This window comes from Tiliqua scincoides, chromosome 1, assembly GCF_035046505.1.
Source record: "Tiliqua scincoides isolate rTilSci1 chromosome 1, rTilSci1.hap2, whole genome shotgun sequence".
Lineage (NCBI taxonomy): Eukaryota > Metazoa > Chordata > Lepidosauria > Squamata > Scincidae > Tiliqua > Tiliqua scincoides.
This window is the reverse complement of record NC_089821.1, coordinates 132,074,067-132,099,018: the sequence shown is the minus strand read 5'-3', so window position 1 is coordinate 132,099,018 and position 24,952 is coordinate 132,074,067. Positions and strand designations below refer to the sequence as shown.

General features: G+C 41.2%; 1 protein-coding gene across 1 annotated transcript in view; it reads left to right on the top strand.

Annotated features, from left to right (window-relative positions):
• The window catches only part of IQCA1 (IQ motif containing with AAA domain 1), a 96,518-nt gene extending 73,193 nt beyond the window's left edge, over nt 1–23,325 (top strand). Inside the window, exons 12-19 of the mRNA XM_066622147.1 lie at nt 27–97; nt 1,780–1,862; nt 4,590–4,697; nt 6,810–7,009; nt 14,289–14,375; nt 17,769–17,946; nt 20,684–20,922; nt 23,161–23,325. Of these exons, the coding sequence (XP_066478244.1) occupies nt 27–97; nt 1,780–1,862; nt 4,590–4,697; nt 6,810–7,009; nt 14,289–14,375; nt 17,769–17,946; nt 20,684–20,922; nt 23,161–23,325 (1,131 nt within the window). The remainder of the gene's footprint in view (nt 1–26; nt 98–1,779; nt 1,863–4,589; nt 4,698–6,809; nt 7,010–14,288; nt 14,376–17,768; nt 17,947–20,683; nt 20,923–23,160) is intronic.
• Nucleotides 23,326–24,952: the final 1,627 nt, after the last annotated feature.

Here is a 24,952-nt window from a genome sequence, read left to right as displayed (position 1 = left end):
TAACTACCTTCATTTATGGTCTTCAGAAAAAGAAAAAAGGAAAAAAGGGTGGAAGGAAGAAAAAGTCTAAGAAAGAGAAAGATCTGACTCCTGACAGGTAAAAATGCACCTGCACCTCTGAGATTCACATTGAAACATATTTTTCTTTTTTTGGCTTTGTTTGAACACAAAAGAGAGTCAAAGTTGGTAGGCATCAGCCTGAACCTGGTAGCTCCAATTCCTTGGCAATTATGGAGAATAACGTCAAATTCTTTTTAATGTCTATAAAATATATAGAAATTTAGAAAAGGAAAGGTCAACCACCAATTTGCAGAAAGTTCATTTTAGGTTATATGTACTGTGGACTTTAGTTCTGTGTATTTTCATCATATGTCTAATACTTCTTTGAAGAATTGTCATTAAATTTTATTCCTTGTAGCAGGTGTAGAAACACCTGGTAGTTTCAGATATCTATCAGATTTTTCCATCTGTTTTTAACATCCCTGAAATAGGACATGAGCCAGCCCTTCTCTAATAATTGAACAATGCAGCATTTCAATCCTATATAAAATAAATAATAAAATGTTAAGACCAGTACAAGACTTGGTGTCATGTTGTAGATTGCTGAGTATAGAACTGACTATTAATAATAAGAATAAGATTCATATATCTTTTCAACAAAAGGTTCACAAAGCAGTTCACAGAGAACACCAAATAACTAAATTGCTTCCCCCCTCCCCATTGTAAAAGCTCACACTCCCAAAAAATGCAGAAAAAAGCCAGCAAACAGCCACTACCAAAGACACCGTGCTGGGGTGAGGAAGGAGAGTTACTCTGCCCCTGCTAAATATCAGAGAAGCACTGCTTGAAAAAGTGCCTTTTTGCCCAACTACCAGAGACTATAGAAAGCTTCAGGTAGGTAGTGGAAACTCACTGAATCCATGCTAGTGGGGTATACGAGAAAATTTAAAAACTAAATATATATGAGGGCTATTCAGAAAGTAACCTCTGGTAGGCTAATTAAAAAAAAACAAGAATGAAGGAAAATAATTCTATTATGCACAAAAGTTACATACTATACAACACTACTTCTCGACATAATCACCATCCAAATTGAGGCACACGTAGTGTAGCACAATCTTTTGTATGCCCTTGTCAAGGAACGTCAATGCGGACCCCCTTCACTGCTTTTTGTGAATGTCCATGAGGTTTTTGGGCACCAGCCTTGCACAAAACTTGTTTCTTAGTCACAGTTTCATACAGAACCATTGTGTATGCTCCCTACACTATCTCTGAAATTTCCATCTAATTCCCTCAAATATCATGGACGATGGAAAGTTCAGGAATCATAAACTGACAGGGTTGTCTGTCACCAGTTGCAGGGGAGTACCAAGTATGTTGTAGGGAGCATACACAATGGTTCTGTATGAAACTGACTAACAAACTAGGCTGTCACAAGTTTTGTGCAAGATGGGTGAAACCAGTAAGTGGTTTTGATTGTTTGTTTACTTAAATCTTCATTCTGAGTAGCAATACTACTGCTGAATAAAGAAGTGTATCGTGACAGTTCCAACTTTCCTACCACTGATTGCTATATATTATATTGCTGTATAGTATTTGGTATTAACAATATGCATGTGCTTTCACTACAAATGAAAAGATTATTATTGCACATGAGGATTTTTCATTTTAGTCATGTGTAGATATTATAAACACTTGTACTTGAAGGGTTTTTAAAAGAATATTTATGCCTTGGGCTACAAATCTTGTTCTGTACTTAAAATATGTATCTGTGTATAGGACCATTGATTCTCTCTTCAAGGAGCTGGTTGAAGAAGGGATATTAATAAGAGCAAAGAAAGTGAAACTCAGCGATTATGTGGGTAAAGTATAAACTTTGTCAATACAGAAGTACGTACTGGTTTGTCTTTGGAATTATGTATGCTACTTATAACAATATTATGCACCCTGCTTTAATCACCTGAGAGAGTGCAAGATAGCAATAAACAAACAGCTGCATTCATAACTCTTGAGCATTTAAGCTGTGATTTACAATCTTGATATTTTCTAGTTCTGGATTTTGCCAGTCCTGCATCTGGTAGGCATCAAACCCAAAATGAAGAGTTGCTTTTAGCTTTAAATTTCCTACCCATGTTGAAGACTGAAGGAAATCATCAGAATGTTAATTTATGGAAAGGCTTCCAGCCCCCAGAAAGGGGTGGGGGCTGTTCCAACATCTGACAATTCTCAAGAAGCATTCAAGAAAGAAAGCAGCATGCCCAGAGGAAGGGCCCTGCTAGAGCAAACCAAAAAGGCTTGTCTCCTGCCTGTTTCCAAGAGTGGCCAACTAGGTGCTTCTGGGAAGCTCACATGCAGGAAGGCTCCCCTCCCCACCCACAATTGGTGTTTAAGGTCAGCCAGCCTCTGAATATGAAAGGCCTTTTCAGCCTTGATGGCTGATAGGTTGGCAGCTGGGTGAATCCTAAGCAAGGACTTCAAACAAGGACTTTGAAGGGAGTAAAATTAGGGTTGGAAAATCTCTTAACACAGATCCCCAAACATAATTCTACCATACAGGCTGTTGGAGGCTCAGGCAGGCAAATTCCCTTCCTAGCTTTCCCCCTTTTTTCTTTAACACATTCCATGGCTTCTAGATGCTGCAATATTGTCCAGGTGCTTTCTTCTTCTTCAAAGAGGGTTTTTTTCTATTAGAGTGAAGGGTCCCCATTGTCACTGGCAGTGCTTTTTAAAACATAAGCAACACACACAAATGGAAGAAAATAATTACATGCAGGGACCCAGTGAATTGGCCAATGGCATGTCTGTGCAATTTGACAGTGTAAGGATGATGGAAGCAAAAGTAAAGGTGGACCAAAAATTACTGAAAGTGCTCAAGAAGCAAAAAAGGAGGTGTTGCATCCCAGCCCGAGCTGCCCCAAAGGGGCAGAAGTGGGTCAAATGGGTTCCCATGGGACATACTAATGAAAGCAGATGCAGCCACTCCCCACAAATGAGTCAGGAGATGAGGTTGGTCCAAGAGAAAGGCTTTATTCCAGAGAAGCTTGAGTAACCCGAGTCCTGTCCTCACGGAGTTTCACAAGTCCACCCTAGCCAGGGCACCAGTGCTAGGGGTTTAAAGTCCTTGAAGTCTGTGGAAGAGGCAGGGAAGTGATGCCTTCCCCCAGTCCATCCTTCCCACTCCCTGGTGACCTTTAAATACATTTCCTGCCCCTTGTTAGTGGTTATCCTTCCTTGACCAGCTCCTCCCCTACGGGCTTTGTCTCATCCCTTAAAGGGCCCTCATTCCTTGGCTCCCCAGTGCGGAGTCCCACCCATACAGTCCCATTGCCACAGGGGCTGGGACTCACTATATTGACACTCTCACTCAAACTACATAGGAAGAATTCTGTCACTAACATGCACAGAGGGGAGGAAAGAGAAATTCCTTAGAATAGTGTTTCTCAGACTGTGATTGGGAGCCAATTTCAGGTGGGTTCTCATCAGTTCAAGATGTGTTTTATTTTAAATATATTTTACTTGATGCTACCATGGTATGTGACTGCATTTGGCGACATGTTGCAGATCTGTACTTTTAACAGACTACTGTGTGTATGCCTTTAACTATGATAGTCAATAGTGCTTACTCCTGGTAAAATTTGGGGTGCAGGGAAAGAAGAAACTGAGGAGAAAGGGGATCAGTAGAAGGTAAAGAAGTGGGATACAGGTGGTTCAGTATTCTGTGGCTTCTGGAGGCCATTATGCTTCTGGAGGCCAGTTCTCACTGGGATGATTTGAAAGGAGCTCTTTTAGTGTTCTACACATTGGTATCAACCACAGAGATGAATGGAATGGTGTGAGGGGAAATGGCCTAGGTTATTTTCAACAACTGCAAGGGGGGAAGTTGAGGCATTTAACAAATGCAGGGTCCAATTTTAGCTGTTATGCTGCTTTTCTATAAGTCAGTGAATTATACATTTTCAAACAATGTAAGAAACAAGTGGAAAGTGATTTAAAACTGTTTCTGTACACTGGTGAGAATTCACAAGTAGGTTATGTATTACAGCCTTGAGGTCATGTTACTCCCTTATCCTCTCTCTGATTACACAAGAGAGAAGCCAGTGTTTAGGTAAGGGATCAAGCACAATGCCTCTCTCTGGCTGGACAAGCAATGCTTGCAATATTCTGGTTCTGGGTGACTTGTGTAAAATTCCAGCTGTGTAATGTGTTTTATAGGTCATCTTAATCCTCACAACTATCCTGTGGGATAGGTTAATTCTCTTCCAGTTTAATAGGTGAGGAATGACGACAATAGTGGGTGGTCTTGGCAAATCTCTGAATCTTGTGGTTGAGCTAAGATTTGAAGCAAGTTCCAGAACTCAGTCTCCGGGACTGCAATGTTAGCTAGGCATGGAAGAGTGGATTCTATTTTATTTTTTTTAATTTTTCATGCAACTTGGGGATGCTTTCTAAATCAATATTACCTACCAAGAAATCCTGTTAGGGCTTAACAGGATGTTTTATTTGTATTCCCTGGTTGCTTCTGATTTTGGAAGTTCTGCATTTTGTAACAATACAGTATCACATATTAAGCCTGTGTCTCTTCCCTGCAGGCGAGTACAGCTATCTGGGGACTACACTTCGACAGGTAGATATAGAACCAATGCCCTCTCTGACAGATGTCAGGCAGCTCATCGCACTGTATGGAATATTGCCGTTAGGTGAGTTCACAGCAGAAATTGCCAGAGGGAAGAATACCATAGTAGGCTTCCTGTCAGCATCATATATTTTTACTAGCTATGACAATGCTTGATTGATTTTGGTTGAAAGCCTTCTGCAGAATTCTTTTTCAATTAAGTATTCTGAGCTTAGCCATATGATTTTAATAGCATACTTAAAAGGAGAGTGTGTCTGCTATTGTGTTTGAAATACAATTTCTTTGCCATTTTTTTTGTTTGCATGTTAACAGTTTAGTGCCTGCAGCACATAAAGGAAGCCACTTGGGAAAGGTAATAGCTAACACAAGCTCCAGTAATTAAATTTAATCAAATTAGGGGATGGGCTAAGGTTGCAATTTACCTTTTACAAGCTAGCTAATGCTGCTTGCTATTAAACAGTGGAAGCATTTATGGAATTGGTCAGAGCTCATTTCATATATCAGTGAGAGTAGTTTTAGAGCCCCATCCTATTGCTCCTCCCTGCCACCTATTCAGTAGCACCAAAATGGCTACTGCTGCATCCTGCAGTGGAAGGGGCAGGAGGACAATTCATATGGAGGACTACTTGGACCTGCGCTAGCTAAATAATTGGCACAGATCCACATGGACCTGTGCCACAGGATCAGGTCTGTGAAGAGGGTTAGGACTCTGGCTGCTGCTGCCACCAAATCTGCCCCCCCTTGCCAGACCCAATCTACCCATCCCCCATTGTTGCCCCATTCTATCCTCCTCCACCCCATTCCTCACATTTTTATACAATAGAAAACAAAATATACTAAAAGCGTAAATATAACTAACAGTCTACTATTACTATACATGCACAACTATACCTGTCTACTTTGAAGTACATCCAGTTCAACTCAATAGGACATCCATGTAAGTTTGTATAGGAGTGGCCTATACAACCTCCTACCTGGAGGAAGAGAAGCCTTCAGAAGCAACAGGAAAAGTTGTGTGGAAGGCAGCGCAGCAGCACAAGCTGGTGGAAGGGCTGCAAGAGGCTAAGCTGTCCCTGGAGAGGCTGGGCGCTCCCCCCCCCAAAAAAAAAGAGGTAAAAGGTGCGCTGGCCTGCTAGGCAAGCCAGCAAGCGAGGAAGCCTGACCTGCTTCTCCAGAGGCAAAGGTCCGTCTGGGGAGCAAGGTGGAGCCCCTTAACTCAGGAAGCTTTTACATGACCCGCTTATCCTGAGAGGAGGAGCTACCCACCTTAGGAAGACATGGAGACATGGAGTCAACCAAGAAGGGAATTCACAGGTAAGCTTAGATCTCCCCTTTCAACTCAATAGGACATCCATGTAAGTTTGTATAGGAGTGGCAGCCTAAGACACTTTTGCCAAAGTAAAATCTTGTTACAAAGACAATGATTTTGAATCAAAATACATGAGCTGTATAACAGAAGTGGCTGAGAGACTGATCTGTGGGGGTGAACATTCCTGGTTACCTCTTACCTCTGCCATGAACATACCAGGTGGCCTTAGGTTGCCTCTTATTTCACCAGTTGCAGCGTGGGGGTAATAATAATTACCTTGTAGGGATATTGTCCTGTAAAGCACTGTATAAGAATAATGTGTTACTATATATGAGTTATCAAAATTGCAAATAATTTCTTCTTTAAGAAGTGCTCCAATGTTTACTTCTCTAAAGCACAATACTAGGGGACCTAGGCCCAAATCCTAACCCACTTTCCAGCACTGGCATAGCTGTGCCAAAGGGACATGTGCTGCATCCTGCAGTGGGGGGGGGGCACTCATGGAGGCCTCCTCAAAGTAAGGGAATGTTTGTTTCCTTAACTAGGAGCTGCATTGCCCTTATGTCGGTGCTGGAAAGTGGGTTAGGATTGTGCCCTTTAGTTGCATAATTTTTCTATGACAAAGCAGCTCAATTTATTTCGAAGAGAGAAATTTGCTTTAAAAACCTTTTTAAAAGTTCTTGACCTGGAAGTGAAAGCATAGTCTTTTTTTTTTTTAACCCCTTTCCATCAGTTTGACAGTGTCCTCTCATACTGTCAGCATCTGATAAGCACCGTCAATCCCATTTCTTTAGCTCTGCTTGTGAATCTCTTTCATACAAATATTTGTGAGAGTGTAAAATAATTGTCCTTATTTTACTTCCCTAGGTTCTCAGTCTGTACATGAGAAGGCTCCCCTGGTGAAAGCCTTGCTGTTGGCTGGACCAGTAGGAGTAGGAAAGAAGATGCTTATTCATGCTCTCTGCACAGAAACAGGAGCAAACCTCTTCAATTTATCTGCTGCCAATATTGCTGGCAAATACCCTGGCAAGAGTGGTCTGCAAATGATGCTTCACATGGTGTTTAAGGTCAGACACGGCGATTATTTTCCTTGTAAATTTATTTTTCTGCAAATTTACATTAAAACTCTGTTTTAGCTATATATTAATGATTTTATCTCACGTTCTAAATGGGGGCCCAATCCTATTCAATTTTCCAGTGCTGGTGCAGCCATGCACAGGATGCACTGTATCCTGTGGTGGGGAGGCAATCACAGAGACCTCCTTACAGAATGGGGACATTTGTTCCCTTACCTCAGGACTGCATTGCAGCTGCACCAGTGCTTGAAAATTAGATAGATTGGGCCCTCGGTCATTTATCACAAGTTTTAACAGTTAACATATTAATTTTTTAATTATCACTGAGAAAGTGGTATATCAATATACTATCCGTATTAATACAATATGCAAGTAATATTATTACTCAGTTGAGCAGTTTAGGGAGAACAGTGTTAGAATATAATCCAGCTTTATAATCATGTAGTATTAGAAATGATGATTCCAAAAAATTTAAGTTTTAGAAAAATCACTAAAGAATTGTGATCTTTCCCTTACTCTTACAAAATAGCATTGCTCTAGTATCTTCCTTTCTTTACATGGATTCCCAGCCCCGTGTTTGTTGAATAACGGGCATCCATGGAATGAATACATTTTCGGGGGAAAGCAGGAGGCAGAAGAAGATTCTTCCTCACAAGCTCTTTCCCAAACTATCTTTCTCCAGCCAGGTTATTTTCAGTTTTGAAGCCTGACTGGGAATAGAACTGGGGCAAAACAACCAGAGGATGCATTGGTAGGACAAAGCAATGTAAATGATTGAGAACTCTCTCCCAAGCCACAGCTCCTCGCTTGAAAATGCCCTGCCCATGCATTCACCTTGTTCAACAAACTTCATATTTGTTGAAGCAATGTGTGGTTCCCTTTTTAACTAGGATTGGGGCCTTAGAGCCCAATCCTGAGCTCTTCAGCACTGGCGGTACAAGTGTACTGGGTATTGCAAACATGCCATAACATGCGCACCTGCAGCACCCTGTGTCAAGTCAGCACCAGTACTGGCCCAGCACTGGCTGGACGCTGTGTGGAGCTAGATAAGAATTCTGGGTGGTGGTGAGGGGGGCGGGGGAAGGGTGGGATGAGGAAAGGAACCGGGGCAGGATCCTGAACTCTGTCGGGCCAGAAGGCCTGATATGGAGTCTCTCAATGTCTGCGCTAGCAAAATAGCAGGCAAAATAGCAGGCGCAGACTTGAAAAGCCCCATTTTGATGCTTGGGGCTTTCCCCTGGGAAAGAGGATGAAAGTTCCCTTCCCCCAAGGAGACCTCTGGTGGCTCCTGTGGGGCCGCAGGAGGCAGCAGTAGCCACTTTTGGCACCGCTGCACCCAGCAGTGGTGCTGCCTTTAGGATTGGGCTGATGCCATGTTGACAGAAGAGATATTTGTTCTTTAAATATAGTTAGCTAATTAAAGTTTAGGTTTGAGGCATGCCAAGTAGCACTTAAAAAGACACTAATGCAAACAGTTTTTCATAATTTTTGATTCAGGTAACTCCTGCTAAGCTAGGAGAATGACCAAGTATGATTTTGTAACTCACAGTGAGAATGAGATAACTGAGATGTTCTAATTACCAATTGCTTTTACAAATGAAAAGATTTCACTTAATTAGTCCCTAGGGTGCAAAGACTGACCATTAGGCAGCTTTCTGTCCATAAATGAGCCATTGCCTGATGATAATTATTTCATGAGAGATGCCCCGAGTGAGTGAGCAGTCATGGAAAATATGAGGCTAATATATTTCAGATGTAAAATACCTGAATAATTTTTTCTGTCTTTAAAAAAAAAAAAATACTGTTAAAAGTTCTGACAAAGAGTAAGGGTAAAGATAGTATTCTGTGTGCAAATGTAAACATTTTTCATAACACAAAAAAGAATAAGGTGCACTGTCTCCTACCTTTCAGAAAAATGCTTCTGTAATTAATATTAGCAAAAGTTATTTACTTTTAAGTCAATCAACAGTATTTATTAAGTATTTATTAAGTCCAATTAAGTCCAAAGGGAAAGAGTTAGTCACTTGTATTATTCTTCCAATTTAAGAGGATTTGCAGTGCAGTTCGGAGAAGGCTTACTCAGAAGTAAGTCCCACTGTGATCAATGGGGCTTACTCCCAGGTTAGTGTGGGTAGGATTGCGTAATTGTGTAACACTGGCTGTATTGTGCTGATGAAAACTGATTAAAGAGCTGCAGCAGACAAAAGCAAGAGAGGGCCAGTCGGAAAGCCACAGTCTTAATGTTGCAGATACTATACAAAAAAGAGCCACCTGCAGGCTTCCCCAGATCCCAACATTAGTGAGGAAACATGGCTAACTTTGCAGCTAAGGATAGCTTTAAAAAATGTGGGAGATAAGTACTCAAATATCTTTAAGGATAAGTGCATTGTCTCTGGCTCAAAAAAACAGGTTTTCTTTTTCACAGGGATAGATATTTTCAACTTGGCAATATCTTTTGCATATTTCAGACCACTTTCCAAAAAGTATCTGAAGGGCTAAGTACTGTTCCAGTTGTAGAGCCAAAATTACTTTAACTGCAGGACCCAACTTGAGTGCTACTGAGATGCCACCATACCAAAAGTGCTGGCAATGTTGTCTTGCTGATTCAGTCATAACCTTGCTGTCCTCCATTGCAGCCATGTACAGATTGCTCAATTGCAGCACTGTACAGATTGCTCACCCAAGAAACTCTCTGTTTATTGTCCACTGTATTTATCCACTGTATTTATTCAGCTTTAATTCAGAAATAGAATACAATTTCACAACCTGAGAGGATATACCTTTGATAACAAGCATAAAAGAACAAAAAGATCTTGCATTACAGAACAAAACAGAAAGCTAAACTGTTCAGAACAATGGGGCCTCAGCTCTCATGAAATGCTGTTACAGTCTGAACTGAAGGCAGTATTAGAAAGGTTAAGGAGCCATCTGCTGGTGACTTTAACAAAATGAAGAACATAGCTCTGCCAATAAAATTTCAATTATAAATTAATTGCATAGTCCATTTAATTATCCATGGACTCAAACTACCCATGGATAATTCAAATGAAGTACTTTCGTTGGAACATACAGTCTGCTACGTATCTGTCAACAATTTCAATTAGATACCAGTGGATTATGGGTTCTCAGTCAAAAAAGAAATTAGCAAAATAGCATTATATTGATTAGAATCAAGAAAACTTACTGCTTAGAACAGCAGTGTTCTGTATTTAGGCAAATCTGCCCTTTCACTGTTCATTTATGAACTAGAAAGCAGAGGTCATTCATATAAATAAATGTTTAAAATGTTTATCCTGCCTTACTATGCAATACTATTAAAAATTAAAACAATATAGCAACATTAAAAGTTGGTAATATTATTTGGACTAGGGTAGTAAAAATCAAGATGTTGTATTTTGAACAGCCAGAAAAAGTATGTTGAAAAGGTTTATGCTACTGGCAATGGGGGGGGGGGGGATGCTCTGTTTTTCAGGCACTTGAACCTCCATGTGAAGTGACCTTCAGAGCTATTTGAGGATGCAAAAGCAAAGCACTTTGCTTTCACAGCTGTGAATCACTCTGAAGGCAAGGGGGAGGAGGTGCTTTACATGGTATTCAGGTGTCTGAAAAACTTAGCGTTTTGCTGCCCTTACAGTAATGCCAGTGTTATATGCACTCGTTGATGAAAGGGGAGCACTGATAATAATAATAATAATAATAATAATAGGTTAGAAATTCTTCAGCAGAACATTCCACATTCCACTGTCTTGGTGTCACCACAGAAAAAGCCCTGTCCCTCCTGCCCATAAGCTATATTTGAGATAGTGGAGAACATGGAGCAGGGCCTCAGAAGTTTAACTCAGGGATCAGGCAAATTCTTCCTGTTGGAAGTGATTCTTAAGATATTTTGCAGTACCAGTCCTGGGGGAGGGGCAAAACTCAGGGGCCACACCTATGGGCCATGTGAGGGCAGCACTGTCACCACTGCCACCTCCCCCTGCTCTCCAGAGTCGTTTTGGGAACAGGCGAAGACTTATGCTGCATCCATGGGTGCTCCAAAAGCCTTCTGAGGCCTCCAGAGCGCCCTTAAACAGTATTTCCGGTTTTACAGGGGGGCCCCATATCCACAAATTCCATATCTGCGGATTCACTCATCCATGTTTCAGCTCAGTGCCCTTTTCCATGAATCCAATCCACTTATCAGTGGATCAGCTCTGCTCCCCTTGCCTCTAGAGCAGCCATTTTCAACCACTGTGCCGTGGCACACTGGTGTGCTGCAAATGGTCCCCAGGTGTGCTACGGGAATTTGGGAGAGAGTCATTTATCAATAGGACCATTAGGGGATGTGAGCCCCATTGACAGCACAGTGTGCCTTATCAATTGTCAAAAAGCTGATGGTGTGCCTTGACCATTTTAGTGCCTTGCCAGTGTGCCATGAGATGAAAAAAGGTTAAAAATCACTGCTCTAGACATTCCTCTGAGACCAGCAGAGGCTGCGGGTGTCTGTCTGCGACCTCTCCTGGGCTCAGACTGAGCCTGAGAAGTTTTTTTTTTTAAAAAGCAACTTAGGTTTTTTCATAAAACCTGCAGTGACATTTTTAATGCCTTATAAGGCATTTAAAACGTCACTTCCAGTTTTATGAATAAAACAGAAGTCACTTTTTTACTTCTCAGGCTCAGACTGAGTCTTTAGAGTCCTGCACCTTCTCTTTAGTTGTTGCAATTCCGAGGAGTTAAAGAGGGTGTGTCAGCTGCCTCCAGAGGGGTTGCATGTGCTGGATGCCATCCCCTCCTCCCTTCAACATGCCCACCCTGGCCCTTTCCACATTATGCCCTGTTATGTCGACCCCCAATCCCTTTACACCCACCTTGCTGACTTACTGGCCTTGGCAGCCCTTCTTCCTCACCACCATGTGCAGATGGGCCTCTGCAACATCTCTGATAGTGATGTAGAAGCATGCAACTCCAAGCTCTCCCAGAAAATGTTTTACTATGCCATAATACGTCTTCCATTGCCACTAGTTCTGGTGGTGGATCACAGGTATAGAACTGGGCCGTTGAACACATTGTCTGCATCAAGACGTCATTTACAACAATAGCATCTCACTGAACAGCTGATATGAAGTGAAATGACTCTCTCTTTTGTTTTTGGCTATGTGCAGCTTCCCAGTAGCTAATTTAAGGGGAAAGAAAAACAGGCATGATCACACTGAAGAAAAAACATAGAAGGTTCACCCTGAAGTGGGACTTTTATTCAAGGTTCAGCACCTAATGTACTGCAGAAGTTATTCTGCACAGAACAGTATATATACTTCAAGAACAACCCAGAAGAAATTTACTAAAGATGAAAACAGTTATGAGAAGAAAAGGAAATTTTCTTTTCTGACTCTCAAAGGGCATATATTTTTAAAATACATAATTGCAATGGATTAAGGCTGCAAATATTAATCAAATAAATTGGTAGATTAATTGGCTATAATCATTATGCACAGACCAAAACTGTGAATTTATCTTAGCTTCTTCTGTGTTCAGTAGTGATACCATTATTGTGCTTGCGGTCTTGACTCCGTGTGATTATTTTTCAGACAATTTATGATTTGCTGCAGAAAAGAGAAACAATATATTGAGCGAAAATAGACACTCCCAGTAGGCTTTCTCCCATAATCTTTGCATATCATTCCCAACATGGACAGGGATAACTATGTAAAAAAAAAATTCTAACAAAGGTTTTAAAACAGGTTTTCATCCACTTGATTGCCGCCATCTGTAGGTCTGCTGATGTAAGTCACGTTAGAATTGCAATGCTTTCAAACTAACATTTATTTCTTTTAGATTTCTTTAGACAGGTCAGATATGCCTGTTAATCACACAGAATCAATAGTTATTTTGCATGGAAGCAATATGCATTGCTCTTTCTGGGAGCAGCTGCTAAAAACTGAAGCAGGCAGAAAAGTGACAACAGAAATTTGTATCCTTACAATGAGAGCTTCTTTTGCTCAGTAGCAAACAAACCCAGCTATAAGACCAGGAATTCTTACACGATTGGTACATATGATAGACATTTTCAGAGAACTTTACTATTTCAGGGTAGTTTCAGACAGCCAATTTTATTCTCTCTTGAGGAGACTTTGTTTACACACATCACATGGTGGGATTGATGATTTATTAGAAGGACCTTTTCTGCTGACTCTCCTGTAGATGCTACTGTGCAATGATTGTAAGAGGTCACTACATGGTGGAAAAATTAATTATCTGAGTATGTTCAGAGCCATCATTTGCATTCTTTTAAACTGAAGTGTTTCCTGTTATGCTGCAAACTAAAACTGCAGTGCATTCAAAGCTGCAGCTAGAACAATGTATTATTTACAGCTTGCTATTTTGTAGGTATATTTCAGATCCATTAAAATTTATAGATTTGTCTTTCATTACTCAGGAAAGCACACTGTACCCTGAGGACTTGTTCACACATGACATTTGTGATGAAGGTTAATTATTATGATTATCACTAAACCTTCTTCATAATTACCATGTATGAACCAGTCTTCAGGTTGTAGTGTGCTTCCCTGTGAAGCCGATGACATTCATTCATTTCAAAGGATTTGGGATATGCCCCAGGCATACTAAGCTTTAATGGATTTTATTATTATTATTATTATTATTATTATTATTATTATTATTATTGATCAATCATTTACATAGAGCTTTCAAAGTGCTTCACATACTTAAAACAACTCTGAGAATGGTTAATATTTTTATTTTCACATGGCAGACAGCAGGAGGGGATGAAGAAGGAGTGGTTTGCCTAAGATCATCCAGGATAGAGGCAAGATTCAAACCAGGAACGGAACTTCTGAATAAATTTCTAAACCAGCCCAATTACAGTCCAATCCTAACAAAATTCCCCTGTGCCAATGCAGTGGTGCCAGTGTGGCTTGCACTGCATCAGTTGGGAGAATTTTGTGGGCTGGGGGACTTCTCAAGTTAAGGGGACATTTGTCAGGGAAACCCAGGGAAAACCTCAGCCATGGCAACTGATGAACCTGCACCTGCTAAATCACTGCCCAGTTTTTCCATTGCAGCAGATCTCACCCAGGAAGGGAAACAGGATACTAGTCCCACTCCCCTCCCCAGCCTGATCTTTTCCTCATCAAAGAAACTGACACTTCTAGAATACATTTCAGGATCAAGTTGAAGGACTCCAATAGTTAAGCTCCTTTTAATTGCTTAATTGGTTGTCTGTTGTTTAAAAATGTTGCCTCCTGATAACTACTTGTCATTTTTCACCTCTCAGGTAGCCAAACAACTGCAGCCTTCAGTCATATGGATTGGAGACACAGAAAAAACTTTCTACAAAAAAGTGCCTAAGGCTGAAAAGGAGGTAAATTTGCTCGTAGCAGCAGAATGGCAAGCCCATGGAAACATGGCAAACTAATGGGAATGCAGGGGTCTGCAGGGATCTGCATTATTAAATGCATTATTAAATGCATAAATATTATCTGTTTATTATCTATTAAATGCATAAATATTATCTGTTACAAAACTTTTTATTTTTTGAGACCAACATGGTAACAGTGTGTACCACAGTCCTGGCTTTTCAATGGTAAATCAATACAACAAGTCAAGGAATTTCAGTATCTTGGTCTCCGGTTTCACTACCGGCTTTTCTGGTCTTCCCATCGTCTTACAGTAATCAACTCATCCAAACTAGCTGTTCAGGCTATTACTCGTTTTTTCTTCTCTTGGGGTAACTCATTCATTCCACCTGCTCTCCAGGCTTTTAATGCCAAAGTTACACCTCAAATTTTGTATGGCATTCCTGTTTAAATTAAATGACTTGATTGAAAAGATCCATTCTAATTTTCTATACAAGATCTTAGGTGTACCGCATTGCGTTCCCTTCGCGGCACTTTGCCTGGAGACAGGCCAATATAGGCTGGAGTTTCTAGCTTGGTCCAGTTTCTTAAAATACTGGGCCAAAGTGTGCTTCAGGGCTGACCAAAACCCATTGTTAAAGGGGTTATTGACTGACTCGCTGTTGTCTCCTTGCTTAGCTCTATTCAATAAGAAAATTAGACAAATGGGTCTCGAGGAAGATCTACAAGGAGCTGCTACACTTGAGGTTTCTATCAGGCTCTTGACAACAAGACTAACTGACATAGAAAGGCAAGAGATTTTGGCTGCAGCACAAAAAAAATGTTCGCCCCTAAATTTCCATCTTAACAATACTTTTGGTAAACAACCAAAGTACCTGACCTTCTTAGAGTGCCCCTTTGCAAGGAGGGCTTTTACATTAGCCCGATGCAACGTGTTGCCTTCTAATGACCTACTTGGTAGGTTTAGAAATGCCCCGAAAGAAGAATGAGTTTGCAATTGTGGCCTCAGAGAGGTAGACTCTCTTCCACACATTGTTCTGCGCTGTGCTTTTAATCAAGTGCTCAGAGACCAGCATCTCCCCTCATTGTCAGGAAACAAAAAAAGTCTCTCTGAGATCACCTCTTTACAACTTTTGCTAGCAGGTGAATTCGAATTCGTGACCCTTCCAGTTGCTAAATTTTTACATTTGAGCAAAATGAAACGGGCTAAGCTGCTGGTTCTAAGCAACTAGGAGTAACTGTGTAAGCAAATTGTTGTGTTTTAACCCTTATTTCTTATCTCTCTTTTAACATATACCTTCATACATGACTGTTTGGAGATATTAGTTGTAAAACTATATGCCTAATAAAGGTTTGTTGTATGTTGTATGTTGTATGTTGGTAACAGTGTGAATGTACGTATTTCTGTTGATGGGTACCAGCACATTTTTTTTAAAAAGGAAAAACTCAAGACTGTGTAAACACCAAAGTTTCTTCTCACATATGATACTGTAAATGAGACATCAGTATTTGGCTGGTATTGCCTTACAGCCCAATCCTGAACTGCCCAGGGCGCATGGCTGCAGCGGCGCTGAGAACGGCTGCCACTGCATCCTGCGTGCCTCAGTCTGCCACAGCCGGCACCTCAGGAGAAGTGAACTTTCGTCCCCTTCTCCCGGGTAAGGGAAGCAGCCCTGCAATGGGGCTACTGCCGACCATAAGGTCCTCCATAAGGACCATAAGGCCTCCTGCCTCCCTGCTCCCTCCCCGGACACGCCTCCCACCTGCCCTCTCTCCGCCCTCCCCACGCCTCCCCTGTCCCCAGATTGCCTTCTCCCTGCCCCATCCTTTCCCCTTCCCCACCCCTGCTTACCATGCCGCGGCTTGGCGGTCTATGAGACCGCCAAGCAGCAGAGGACAGACACCCGCCCAGTGCTAGCCCAGCACCGGCCAGTGCTGGGCTAGCACAGGCGTTAAGACCTCGCAGACATGCCTTAAGGGGCTGAGCTCATGATTCCTTTTTAATGTCTTTAAACCCACTGATATAGCAGTACATTAACTGTGGAGTAGTCTCTGGGACAATGGAAATGAAAATAATTCTCAGCTGTTTGTAGAGCCATATCACTGTAAATGGAAAGTAAGAAGGCATAGGCCAAATAAAGTTCATATTTCAGAATGATCTATTAATAACATTGTGCAAAGAGCTAAAACCAAATTCTCAGTTTTGTGTTTATATGTAGAAATCAGCATATCAAATGTTCAAATCATTCAAATGTAAAACGCTCTATGCCTTAAAAAAAGTTTCAATCAAGCACGTTTTTGAATGTGTATCAGATTCCAAAGAACAGATTTTGCAACTTACCTTCCAAATGTGATATTTTAATCACAGCATTCCATTCATTAGTTTTCAGAATGAAATTATGACAGCAAGTTCAGCAAGCATCAACCAAACAGTAAAATCTTAATAGAAAAGAAATTATAATTTCAAATGTGTTATCTTTTCTTCTTTGTTTTTTTCTATGATTTCTTCTTTTCTTCTATAATTAGGAAGTGATTTTTTTAAAATTTGGTTGACCTAGGTGTAGTATCTGCAGAGATATGTAGAGTGGACCTTTAAAAAAACAAAAAACCTGCAGATGTATGCTGCATCCAGCTATGAGGTGACTAATGCCCTCTGCTGGCTGAAGTTAGCATAAACAGTTTGCCACACTGATCCCAGAAAGTAGATACAGTCATGTGTGCTACAGTGACAACCTGGTTTCAGAATGCTTGCATGATCTTACAGCTCATATATTGATAGCATTTTAAAATAACTATGCTTTTGACCTTTGTGTGTTAACATCTGAAGGTTCCTGAAAGTTTTTTTTAATCCAGTCAGAAGTAAGCATGTGTAAATCCCATTGATTTCAAAAGGAGAATTAACCATATAATTAAAATTTCACTATTAAGTGCTTGTCATTGTCTGCATATCATAAGTGCTTATCATTGCCTGAATTGTGCCCTGAGGCACCCTAATGCTTTTCCCCGCCATCACATGCAGCCACACCAAAACAGGCTGTGTTGCATGCTGGGGGGGGGGGGGAAGAGGCAATCAGGAGGCTTTGGAGGGGAGAGGGAAAATAATTTCTCTTATCTCTCTCTAATATCTTCAACCACAAATGGGTCTCCTTAGACCTGCACCAGCTCCTTAGCTGGCACAAGTCCGATGAGACAAAGGTGATGTATCTGTTGCCTCTGGAGGAGAGTTGGACCATTAGTCCACCAGGTGGGTTTTGGAAGTCTCAACCATGTGTAACTTATGTGTAAGTTACACATGGTTATGTATAAGTCTCAACTTATGTGTAAACTCAAAACATTTTACATTGCCTGCTTAATTCTATCTATACTAATTCTTCACTCTTTTTCTTTGAACCTGAAAGATGGAACCTAAACGTCTGAAAAAGCAACTTCCCAAAATACTGAAAACACTGAAAATTGAAGACAGAGTTCTGATAGTAGGAACTACTGCACGACCCTTTGATGCAGACCTCAAATCCTTTTGCAAAGTTTACAAGAAAATCATCTTGGTTCCAAGGCCAGACTATGCTTCAAGATTTGGCAAGTATAATGAAATATGTGATGGGACATGGGAGTCCTGCTTACACAAAGCTAAGTTAATCAAATATGCTCAAAAAAATTTCTGAAAAACACAGTATGTGGACATCAGAAAATGATGCAGTCTCAAAAGCATATACTGTGTTGGGCTTCATTAACTGAACCATGTATCTATTTGTAGCATGTATCTCTACCACAGAAGAGAAATTGTTTTGTGAAAAGAATGTAGTATTTGGATTTATAGTATTGAATGCTAAACTACAAGAAAATGTATTTAATTATTACAGGGTAGTATATTTTCAGACTAGCAAAATCTTTGTCCAGAAGCCCAAAGGCCAGCCCCTTGTGCCCCTAAGAAGTCATTCTAGAGATTTAGAGGAAGCCCCAGAATGGGGTGCAATGAGGCAAAGGGGGATGCAACCAGGGGGAAATCAACAAGCCTTCCCCCCATCCCCAATCTGCATCCAAAAGTGCTTTCTAGTCACTGATACTAACTTTGCTATCATTTGGCTCTTTTCTGGAAGGCTGTTATGCATTTAAAGAGAAAAAAATGATACACTGTTATATAAGGGTTCTTATAATCATGAAAAACATGGTTGTTACCTACAGCCTTATTGCTTATTGTAGCTCACTACAATCTCTGACTTGTTTGCACCTTTGAGTTGTTAATCAAAGTTTGAATAAAAGGAAGAATGCAGAAGAGAGCCTTCAGATTATTAATGACTCTTGTCATACTGCTTTTTCATTTCTGGATAATCAACTGTTATTCAGTTCTCAATTAGGCTAAATTCACAAATCATTGCAAGCAAACAGTGACTTCTGAATTTCTTAAGAGAGAAAAGGAATAATATACCTGGGCTGTCCTGACCATGCAAACAAGGATGATCAACTCAGGATAAATCTGAATTAACAATTTCCCAGTAAAAACGAAAAAAAAACCAATGAGTACAGCCCAAATCTCATTGAATTAAATACTTTACAGAAGTAAAGTTGTAACATTGCTAGCCTGAAGGGTATTCATGTCCTTTTGGCAGATTTTGTCATGAAAAAATTTAGTGCATGTGGCTGCACTGATGGAAAGAAGCCACAACTGCTGAGATTTCTGTGACAAGCTGCTATTAAAAGCCCAACAGCAGCCATAAAATGTCCGACATCTGGGGGCATAAATTGCAGCCCAATCAAAAGGAGGAAGCTATGGAATATTAGCAGATATTTCTTGCTGATTTGTTATGCAGTGGCAACCAAGAGGCACATAATGAGCCCAATCCATTAAATGTTGGCTATATCTAAAACTGAATGGAATAAATGCAATGCCTGTTTCATACTCTAGAACAGTGGTTCCCAGCATTCTTTTCACTTGTACCCCTTGGCAGCCCATTTCCATAAACTGTACCCCTCATTTTAGCAAAATGTTTGTAATTAATATAGTTGCTGTTATTTCAAATGTATGTTTTGAACTACTGATCCATATCTGATAATACACAAATTTATGACCAGAAACAAGCAGTTGGTGAGGCTTTCACAGCACCTCGCTGCCTTCCTTTCTGCCTTGCCTTGCCAGCCTTGCAAGGTATTCTAATAGAGACCTGCCTTTTTCTACCATTATTCAGTTCTTTTTCAAGTACCCCTTTCAAGTTCTTTTTCAAGTACCTTTTTAAAGGTCCTGGCAAGTACCCCTGGGGGTACATGTACCCCAGGTTGGGAACCACTGCTCTAGAAGATCTCAAGATTTTTTTTAATGTTACTTTGTAAATATGACAACAGTATTCATGAAAATATAGGAAATTGTAACAGATGTAAACCCAAGAACATAATGGTGAATAGGAAAGGAGAAAAGCCTGTACTTAATTTCTGAATGACTTACTGCCCAATCCAAACAAAAAACCTCTCCACCAATGCAGCCATGCCAATCAGGAGCGTGCTTCATCCTGTGAGAAGGGGGTAGTCATGGAGGTCTCCTGCAGATAAGAGAACATTTGTTCCCTTACCTGGGGGTATGCTTCTGTTACCACAGTGGCTCACCTCAGATCTGCATCACCTGTGTTGCTAGTGTAGGTCTAAGATGAGTAAGGAACAGGATGAGGGAACCTGCACAAGTCGCTGCTGCCTGTATCCGTCCCGTTCTGCCCCCCATTCCACACCCTCTTCTCCCAGACTCTTCTCTGTTCTTCCCTGCCCTTTCTGCCCACTCTGCACCCCCGCCACTGGCTTACCTGCCCTGCCAGCTGTGGGCCTCTGTTTTGCTGACATACTCTGTAGCACAGACAAAGGCCCAAATCCTAACCAACTTTCCAGCACTGGCATAGCTGTTCCAATGGGATATTTGCTGCATCCTGCAGTTGGGTGGCATTAACGGAAGCCTCCTCAAAATAAGGGAATGTTTGTTCCCTTACCTCAGAGCTGCATTGCCCTTATGTCCATGCTGAAAAGTGGGTTAGGACTGCGCCCAAAGACAGTCAGGGCGCAGTATATACTCTATAGCAGTATGAATTGTGATGATGAAATCAGTGTAAAGAGAGTTTTGCAAGTTTGTTTTGTGGATGTTCCTACAAATTCATATGAAGATTATGACTCACTGTATCCTAAAAGAATTTCAAAATGTAGATTGACTCAGGATGTGATCCATTAACTGGATCATTACCAAACATGTTAGTTACTTAAGAAAATAATCAGACATATGATATATTATTAACATTAACATAAATATCACATTTTCATTTTTATTGTTGGTAATGGACAGTTTTATGGAAACACGTCATTCAGCTAAAGGGAGGGATTCTCTCCAAAGGGCTGAACATCAGTTGCCTGGCACAAGTTTCTGATGGTTACACACAGGTACACATAATGAAAGCAGTTGAAGCAGTCTTAACTGAACGGCGCCTGGTGCAACTGAGCAGGAAACCATTGACAGCTGTTGAATTCCTGAATTCTCTAGCCAAGCAAAATCCAGTATACAAAGAGGAAGAAGAAGCATTTAAGGTGAAGTTGGTCTTGTAGGAATGTGCCTTTCCTTTTAAATTTTTTTTCTTTTTAACTGATTATAGTTTGGAACGCTTGTTCATTTTGCGCAGTACAGTCAAAGACAGGCTTGTCCCAGGACCTGTAACTGCATTTGGAAATATATGTTAACTGTGTTAATGATAACCTATTCCCTGCCACTTCTTTTGCCTCAGCTCCCACTCACTGGCATATCTGCATACAATTACAACACTACCACCCCAACTAACAGCTCAGTCCAATGTAAATCCCCTTGTTGTGATGCAGCGGCACCAATGTGGGCTGCGCTGCATCCCTTGGGTGATTTTTGGCTGTTGGAGGTCTCCTTGGGGCAAGGAGACATTGCTCCCAGGAACAGTCACAATGGGTCAACTTGGACCTTGGACAATGTTTGCATTGATCCGTGCAGATGGATCATGCCCAAGGAGGTGATTGACTACAGTGCGCACCAATGCCACTGATCCCACTGTGAGCCCCAGGTTGTGGGGGACCCTCTGAGTTGTGAGAGGCAGTGGTGGGGCACTGGAGGTTCCATCTCCAGTAGCAATGACCCGGCCACTGGGGCCTCAGAAAGTAGAGTGGGAGAACTCACTTGTTCTCCTTCCTTGGTTCAGTCCCCAATGCAGGTACAGTGTATTTGGATTTTAATGCACGAATCTGATGACTGTGATATTTAATCCACCCCACCCTAATTTTAGGGATAGATATTGCTGTCTTTCCAGCTTACCTGTGTTGCAGCAAACACGTACACTGTATGTAGATATCATGTCAATCTTTGGGGGATGTTGGAGGACAGCTGCAAGGGAGTTTGAGACTGCTGCTCCACTGTGTGTTCTGTGTACATACATTCCCAAGCGTGTGAATAAGCCCTTAGAAGAAATACAAGAATGCAGGCTCTTAGGGCACAATCCTACCCTGGAACAGGCGATCTGATTCCGTAAACTTTATTGGCATTAAAACAATAAATTACAACAACAATAATAAAGCCAGCACAATGGCAGTGTTGCCCACAGGAAAAGTCGTAGCATGTGGCTAATAAGGAAAAAAGGAGGGGAAACAAGGGAAGGTATAAGATCAGGGTGGGGGTTTTAATTTGGAAACTGCGGAGAGAAATTCTGCTACTACATTGGTAGTGGCCACAGAGTAGTCACTCAGGAGGGCAAGTAAGGGATCCGTAAAGTTACCAGAAAGAGAAGAGAGCAAGAGGCTTGTGCTGTATCCAGCACAGGATAGGGGCCAAAAGCAGCTCAGCCAAAGGCAAGTGGAAACTTTTCCCCTTACCCCTGGCAAAGGTGCCTTTTCCCCTATGATTCTCCTCGGACTTGCGGTGGCATCTTGAGTTGGCACAAGTCTGAGGAGAGCAGAGCGACTTGAAGCTGCTCCATTCTCAGCAGGAACAGGGGTTGGGATCCAGCTGTCTTTCCAGCATACCTGTGTTGCAGCCAATACATGTACACTGTATGTAGATATCGCTGGATCTCAGCCCTGCCTCCTCCACGCCTCCGCCCTGCCCACCCCAGCCAGGCCGACACAAGCCTCAGTGAGGAAGCCGGTGCAGAGACTTATGTCACGTTTGTGACCCTCCTGGGCGCCTCTGGATTGCACCCTTATTCTCTAATACACAATATGAGAAAAACAAGGTGATAGCAATTGCCAGTTTTCTCAAATTTTGTTAGATTTTTGTCACTTGGCATTTCCTTAATAAATTCAGAATTACATGTCTTATTTGAAAATATTGAAATAGTTGGGGTTTAAAAACCCCTAGTCTTAATAAGCTTCATACTCTGTTAAAGTTCTTAATTGATACTCTTCATTTAGTCTTGTAAAATGGAATGCCAGAAAACCGTGCAACCATTATTGATTTTTTTCTCACTGAAATCAGAGAATCAGACTCACTTCCGCATCTTGCTACTTTGCTAAATTTCAAAATACCAAATTTTCAGCTTTCTTGGGAAATAGGGTTGATCACAGAGATGCCAATGCTATCATAACTATAGCAACTTAAGTGCCACAGCTATGTATTCATGTTAATGAGCCACTTCAAGCAGATGATTGCTACTGTTCTTGTTACAAAAGCATTCTCATGGGATCGAGAGATTGTGATGCTGCTTCGCTATGAGCCTCCCACAATTAGGATTCGTATAAAGAAAGAACTACTGGAAGAGAAAAATGTTACATGCATATTTTCAAGCTCTTGTATGTTTCCTTCAAATTTTACAGGTTTGGTATGCAAAGACTCCACTGGGAAAGGCACGAATCAAGTCCCTAACGGGTGGTGAAGACACTGGAAAAGGAAAGGGAAAAGGAAAAGGAAAAGACAAGGGAAAGGGAAAGGATAAAGAGAAAAAGAAGGAAGGAAAGAAAGGAAAAAAGAAAAAGAAGTAGTGATGATTTCTTTGAAAAGCCACCTTAATATTCACCACAGTTACAGAGCCCTTAATCGGTTGTTGCAGAGAGCAACTATTAGGAAGAAAATACTTTCTGGAAATCCTCTGATTGACTCCCAAAATAGCCTAAATCTAAAAATGTTCTGTGAAAAACATCAGTGTGACATTTAGTTCCTTAAAGGTAACAAACTAATGACCACTGACCTAATAATCATTTAGTTAAGCCACTTATTTAAACAGTTTCTTAGATTCAGATAGGGAATATCAGTTTTTAAGAAGATATGATTAAATTGTTGGAAAGTTTCCCCAAAATTGTAACTGCTGTTTAGATTCTTATTTTGAAGAATACACATGAGTGTGATGCATCCCTCAGTGAAGTCACAGGACAAAGGGATTCCCACAAGGCTTAACAGAGCCATGTTTGTCCCCTTCTCTCTTGGCGTGTACTCAAGCACTTCACCAGTCCAGAGAGTGGGAGACATCATGTCCATATGTTCTGAGTAGGGTATGCAAAAACAAAAAAACAAAAAAAAAGTTGTTTCCTTATTGAAATAAATTACAAAATAAACAAGATTTTAGTACTGTACTATTTCTTTGTTCTTTGTTTCATTCGTTTTCATTTTTGCCCTTTTGTTTCCTTTTTCTTGCTTTTACAGTGGTTGCTACCATGGTGGGTAAAGGAGATCCAAGCACAACCACATGCTGGCAGCCACCATTTTATTTTCCCATAATGCCCTGGATACAGCTTCAGTCTGGGGCATTGCAGGGAAAATAATTACAACGGCCTCTGTTTTGTGACAGCCATTTAATTTTCCTGCTGTGCTTAGACCAACACTGTGCCCAGGGTTTTGGGAGAAAAATAAAATGGTGCATTAACATGACTTTCACTGACAGCTTCCATTTTTTCTCCTGCAGTACCTTGAACTGATGATGCATCTACAGCAACGTGGGAAAATGAAATGGTAACTGCCAGGGGGCAGCAGGTCATTGCATACCAAACAAGGTGATCATTCCTCATCCCTGAATGCCAAATGAGAATGCCAAAAAGGAACCCCATATATACCCATGTTGCACATCATGTTCATTTGAGTGGCAGTGAGTGGGAGGGGCCACTTACACTGTGCATTGTGGTGCCTGGAGTACTTACTGTTTCCAGCCCTCAGCTATGCTTTGAACTAAAAAGCCACTCAAGAGCAAGGGCCTCGAATTTCCCCTCAGATTACATCACCCACATGTTTCATACAACTCAGGGGTTCCAACGAAAAGCAGAATTTGGGATATCAGTCTTTTGTAGACAGGCCTGAAAAGTGGGGGCAGGGGGAAAATCTGGGGCCTGGGCCATGCCAAAACAAACTATACAGTGCAAAACAAAATTTAAGAAGTGGGGCATCTTGCCTCAAGCCCAATGTCAGCTCTCAACAGCCGTGTTTGTAGGCACCATATTTGTGGCCTCTAAATGATACTAAGTAGACCTGGCCCATAAGTACTAAAGAGAAGATAGGGAGAAGTAAAACAGATGTGCAGGGAATGTCCTAAACAGATGCTGTGGGATCCTTCTGAGATCATTAATCTGTTTCATTAATCTGTTGTGATTCAGTGAGTGCACACAACACCCTGCAGAAAGA